General features: G+C 40.0%; 1 protein-coding gene across 1 annotated transcript; it reads right to left on the reverse strand.

Moving 5' to 3' along the window:
- Positions 1-796: 796 nt before the first annotated feature.
- Positions 797-2,626, reverse strand: LOC109865077 (transcription factor Sox-3). The gene has a single exon (XM_020453204.2). It carries the CDS (start codon positions 2,382-2,384, stop codon positions 1,482-1,484), a length of 903 nt encoding a protein of 300 aa, XP_020308793.1. The 5' UTR covers positions 2,385-2,626; the 3' UTR covers positions 797-1,481.
- Between the last annotated feature and the right edge of the window lie 3,948 nt (positions 2,627-6,574).

A 6,574-nucleotide genomic window follows, 5' to 3' on the forward strand; every position in this document is an offset into this window, starting at 1 on the left:
GGAAACCATACAGGAAGTTAGTCATGTGACCAAATATTTAGGAAGAAGTCATCATTTTATGAAGTCTGAAGGAAGAAACCACATGGAAAAAGTTGGTAAGAAACTTAAGTTAAACTATTGATTAAAGCGGTCCAATAGGCCTAGAAGTAAGAAGTTAAATTCAGGAGAGTAAATTAAACAATTTCCCTTCTCAGATAAGTATGGATAAATGTCAGCAATAACTTGGAATGGTTAGGCATACTTTTTAGGCCCATTGTCTTTTACATTGAGATATTTAAAAGGTGCAGCGTTGTTTTCCTATGTCCCAACAAAATTGTACAAGTCAGTAGGCTAGGCATTGATACCCCTTATTTAGGAATAGGGCTACATATTCATGGAGTCAAAAATTTACTCTGCAACCAAAATTAATTAAAATAGGCCTGCATTTCAATAATTGGAAGAGATTAGGCTTAGTCATTAAATTTAACAGAATTATCCAAAATATTGGGCTACAAGCTACTTTAGACCTAGATTTCACATGTTGTTTACAGTAGGCCTATTTGAGAGGAAAACTTGAGTTATAGACCGCGTTCATCCAGCATGTTTGAGTTTATTAGTCACACTTCGTTACACCCATCATCTAAGATAAATCACTCGCTGTTCAATGTTATTGCTCATTTCATTCTGTGAGGCGGCATCTCCGAGGATACCTGACAGATTTCACCCATCAAACTCACGTCATATCCCCTATAGACAAGTACAACACAGGTGGCTCATACCCCCACACAATCACCAAAAAAAACATAGGAGTCGGTAATCTTGTTTCGTACAAATTTATTCATCATTTAAAGAATAGAGGATGGTCTTAAAGTAGAAACGTCAGTTTTAAATAAAACCTCTTGGCCCATGATATGGGTTAACCTGACACTGTCAAAACATCACAGAAAGGGAAATTGTCACAAAACAAAAAAAATGGAACATGACGTAGGCCTACAGAGGGTTCACAAGCTTAAAAAACAACGTACTATAAATAAACTTGCGCTTGCGACCCGCACAGTCTTACAGTTCATTAAAACCTAGGTCATAAAGAAAAAGACTACAAAGATTGACACAGCCGACACAAACGGACATTCTACAAATTAAGTGTAAACATTTATGATCCAACTCTCCATCCAGCTTTTCTGAAATACAATGGCGTCTTCATGAGGCCATATGCCTTTTTCATAGAGAAAAAAATGGCATTAAAATATAGAAGTCCATTTCTCCTACAGAATTTGATTGCGTATACTCATGATAAAAGACTCTTTGCAATGCAATTTACTCTGGTGGGCTCAACATTCAACTTCAGTCCAGGATATGTAGTTTTAAAAATGCTTTTAACATGGACAACTCATTGAGATAAAAAATACAATTTCATTGTTTTAAACAAAACTACTGAACGTCGACTCTTTTTAGCAATCAAAATGTTCAAGTATCCGAAGTACTTAAGTTTAGTCATTTTTTCAAATGTGGGTTAGGGGTAGCGTTCCGTTCACGCCAGTCCCCGCGGTCTGATAGTGCGGATGTACACTGTGTAACCGACTGGTCTGAAGGGAAGAGTGATCCGCGCCGTCTCCACCCGGAGGCAGGTACATGCTGATCATATCCCTCAGATCCCCCAAACACGCTCTCTGGGAGTGGGAGGTAATCGCCGGTGGAGGTGAGCTCGGCTCGGTCTTGCACACGGATGCCATGGAGCCCAAGCCCATGGCGTTGGAGGTCTGCTGCGTGTATGCTGGGGACATGCTGTACGTGGACGCTGCGTTCATGTAGGTCTGCGCCGAGGACATCATGGGGTACTGGAGCCCTGCCATCTCATACCGGTGCATCTGCTGGATCTGAGGGCTGTTCATGCTGTGATGCGGAGGGTAGGCCAACTGGTCCTGCATGAGGGAATACGCACTGTTTGTCCAGCCATTCATGTGTGCATAACTGTCCATCCGCTGTCCCACCGAGACGCCGTTGTTAACAGCGTTGGCACCTGGCGCTAGAAGTCCTCCTGGCAAAGAATACTTGTCTTTCTTGAGCAGGGTTTTGGTCTTCCTGCGGGGACGGTATTTGTAATCCGGATGCTCCTTCATGTGCATGGCGCGCAGACGCTTGGCCTCGTCGATGAAGGGTCTCTTCTCTGCGTCGGTCAAAAGTTTCCAGTCTGCACCGAGCCGCTTGCTGATCTCAGAGTTGTGCATTTTAGGGTTCTCTTGTGCCATCTTTCTCCGCTGTCCACGGGACCACACCATGAAAGCGTTCATAGGCCTCTTCACCCGGTCCTGGTCGTTGGCACTGTTGTTCTTGTTGCCCGCAGCGGAGCCCGAATTGGACTGCGGGAGCGGGCTCTTGATCTCGGTTTCCATCATGTTATACATTCAAACGGCTTTTAAATGTAACTCTCAGGCGCGGAAAATGTATAACAAAATGCCCTCAGACTAAAAGAGAGGTAGAAATATTACTGACCACCAGTCTCATGTGAGGAAAAAAAGTTGTCAAAAGAAGCTTAGGTATTGCTAGTTTGCCAGGTGCTTCCAATGTCTCACTTCTCGTCAGCAAGCTCTGTTCACCACGGCTCTAAAACAGAACTCTGCAAACTTGTCCGCCAACCTCAGCTGTTATTAGTGCCTGGGCCATGTGATTTGGATTGACAGTGTAACAATGAGTGGCTCTCGACCAATCACAGCGCTCTGTTTTGGGCTGAGTTGGAGAGAGATATATTCAACTTTATACTTAAAGAACACGTTATAAGGCAGTTAAATTATATTTTAGTTCATCTAAGTAATTAAAGCGTACTCTAAATGTATATCTGTATTTTGACATGTTAAAATGTAGGTTACATGCACGAAACGTTGTAGAATATGTCTGAATCCGGAGTGAAACAAACGGAATCTTAGCCTGTAACGTTTTAAAATAAAACGAATACATTTGATGGAACGGATCTCCTCGACAATTTAAATTGATCATCAAATATATTAGCCCAATAGTTCAATATATAGGTTGGAGTTTGTAAATGGTATAGACTTGTAAGTGCTTTACAATTTTACACGTAACACTTGCGTATAAAACTATTATAAATGAATTCTGGCAAACCCTGTCTATATATAGAGCAAGTGCGCCAGGTGTAATTTCTTAATTTGTAAACGGTCTTGGTAAAGTAAAAGGTGGAAATCAAATAATCCCATTCAAGTGGCGACTTGGAGGCGGGGTTCCAAAAGGCCTAAATGAGTGCAAGGCAAATATCGAGGCAGAAAAGTGGTATTCTCTCCCTTCATTCATGAATTCTCTCACGTCCTTTAAATATCAAGATAATACTATTGTGCTGGACTGGCATCTATAGGATTTGAGGTTATCGTGCTCCCTCATACGGAAGGGTTTGTGTCAATACCATTTCAATTACAGCCAATTTCAGACGCCAATCTGTTTAAAAAAAGGCCTATTGAAAAGTTGTCTGATTATCATTTTCAAAGTGGAGATTTGTCATGAATTTAATTAGAATGAATTTATTAAATTGTTAATATGTTGACAAATTCTGATTAATGAAAAAAGCATCAACTTGAACATTTTGGAAATATAAATGTGGGTTAATTGGAATACACTGCAAATGTGCGTAATAGTCACAATAGACTGGATTAAAATATCAGTTTACCGTGTCCGTTTATATTTGCTATTTCTCCACTAGTTTTGGTTTATCTCAGTTTCCAGTTCTAAAAACAGCCAACATTGGGACTGGCACACCGGCGAAAGACAAAACCATGATACATCAACGACCTCTTGTGGAGAGAGGACTGCCTACAGCTCGAACATAGTACCTCCTCGAAAAGTTTATTTTGAATGGTTGAGGGTGCTCTGATAAAATTAATATTCCGATTTTCCTTGTCGTAAAATTCGACAGCTCGTGTGCGTAAAACGTTTTCGCTCTGTAGTGCTAATGGTTATTAAAATGGACACCGCGTATAGTCACTGATTTCCATGTGTTGCTTTACAAACGACCCGAAACTCCGCTCCTGTTGAGCAGTTTAAACCGATATGACATTCTCTTGCAGCCCTCAGGCAAACTTTACACCTGCTAATGACTACAAGCCTTCGCCAGTCGAAAACGTCCTCAATTAACACCTCCGCCACTCAATATTGAGTACCACAGATCTGTGAGCAATCTAGGGTTTCAAATATTCATTAAAAGGAATTCTCCACACTAAAGACTTCACGATTTCACCTAAAGAAGTTCAAAATCTCAATTTACATCTAACATATTGGAGTTGTGTAAGCATATTTATGCTTATGAATTGGATTTCAAAATCGAAAACATTAAATATTGTAACCTTTTTCCAACAATTATTATCAAGGCTTGAAAATACACAGGCCTGACATTAAATAATGTATCCATAGGCCTACCACATAATAACAACTTGATCTAATACCTTTGACGATGGCGAACATTGAAAATGTGTCTATAGGGGATATTGAATGGAATCCACATTTAAATCAAGTCCGTCAGAGAAAGAGTACATTTAATTTAGTTGAAGACAAAATAAATGAATAGCCATAGAAACACAGTTCTACACTTGCTATCCAGCTCATAGATCAAAATATTGATTTGCCTCGACGTTAAATCAATTGAGAGCAGACATCACCCCGCGCATTTCAGTGAAAATCTGTGTTGATTGGTCCGCCATTAACAGAGCACAGGACATGTCGCTGAACCTCTGTGCTTGAGTTAACCGATCTAATTCTCAGAAACCAATCATTTGTTTATCTGGGAAGATTCAAAAACGGATCCGCTTGTAATCGTTTTATGGAAAGCGACCAGACAGCGGGAAAAGAAAAACTCGGGGCTCAGTAAGGAGGACCTATGATGTGTACCTAATTTCCTAATTAAGGACAGCGGAGGGCGAGGAGAACCACCAGCAAAGCCTGGCAGTGTTCGGCCTCAGCGAGTTCCATGACCCTCAGGCCCCAGAGCGTCACGGCTTTCAGAATCACACTGTTGAACATTCACAAATGTACTCCAAATACTTTCATGTATGCAGAGTAATGTACAACGAGCATGCAAACAATAGTAGCCATATCTGGTAGTTTATTTCTGAACAGGACCTTCATTTTAATTTGATCAACTTGTCATGCATCACCAATAGATGCAGCAATTGAGTGGAAAATAAAAAAGCCTATTCTTATAATAGTGTCTTCAATATAGTATATCATCCAAGACACACACAGGTATTTTCTGTGAATATCCAACTAAAGCCTCGTTCGATAACCTGCCCCTGTCATCAACAATTGGCCAATAGCTCCCATTCATTGACAAGAACAGGCCAACCGAGCCTGTTTTTTTATAGTCCAATGTATACAAAAATATATATTTTTAAATAAAATGTATTGGGTAAAAGCATATTCCCCAGATGGTGAATTCAGGATAAAACACTATAGCCTACACTAATACATTTGCAACCCTTCATGTTGTATAATCTCTATTCCAGTGATTATCTGAATCTGGTTAATGAGCAGTAAATAAACAATATCAAAATGGCAGAAAGCCCCGCTATCGCATATCCGCACAATATGATAAGGGGGTAGATATACTAAATAGTATATAATGAACAACGCTATTTGCGCAGAGCTTTAGGCTAATTCAAATTCATTCTACTTCGGTCTAATTGACACAAAAGCTGCATTAATTCCCCCATTGAAAGGAGACGCAGTTCCCTATGCAAGCTTAGCGTAACTGACTGAATAAAGCTGTTGGTCAGAGAAATTGAGTTCAGGACTGACAATGTGCTGGCGCGGAGCTGCAAGGCGCATGAAAAACATAATATCCCCACTGAAATAAATATATTAGACTTGGCCGTTTATGCGTTTTATCATTTTTGAATAAAGACTTTTGGCTGATTTAAAAAACCCCAAATTGAATAGAGAGGTGTATCTGTGGTATTTAACTAGCCTTATCAATGTAAATCAATCATTGTGGTGCTTTTAGGTGCTGGCTATAAGGGTTTGTTGCTTGGCATACAATGAAAGAGAAAATAACTGTGTTATAAATGTGAAACTGATTCGCCAGTTCTCTATTTAATCCATAAGGGAAAACTCTACATTTGGCCTGGGAAAATATGGATATCCCCTCAAACGGACTATAAACCATTGCATTAGATGTCCATTTAAACCCCACGGCCTCTGGAATCAATAACTTTTTTTTGTTTCAGCTCAGTGACTGCGGACAAGGCCTTTGAGAAACAGTAATTAATAAAGAATGGGTTTTCAATTACAACCACAATAGAGACTGTCTCATTAAGATTTGCATGATTTTTGGACCAGGAATGCAAATGAAGATGCAATTTACGTACGGTCTGCTGTTCCCATTGTGCCAGTGTGAACGGCTGCGTCCTAAAATAATATGCATGGGTCACTTCAAGGAAGGGCAGTACAGTGGGATTATTACCCTCGTTTATTGTAAAAGTCACAACATTTGAACGAAGTCATGCTCCTGTAGATGTTTAATGTTATTAACCGCATGCGTTGCTGCATATAGGCTACATTTTCATGTGTTTGATGTCTGGATGTAATGCAGGGTCAT

The sequence above is a fragment of the Oncorhynchus kisutch genome, linkage group LG19 (assembly GCF_002021735.2).
Source record: "Oncorhynchus kisutch isolate 150728-3 linkage group LG19, Okis_V2, whole genome shotgun sequence".
Taxonomy (NCBI): domain Eukaryota; kingdom Metazoa; phylum Chordata; class Actinopteri; order Salmoniformes; family Salmonidae; genus Oncorhynchus; species Oncorhynchus kisutch.

Coding starts and splice junctions, on each gene's coding strand:
- LOC109865077 (XM_020453204.2), bottom strand. CDS start 2,384: ATGTATAACATGATGGAAACCGAGATCAAGAGCCCGCTCCCGCAGTCC.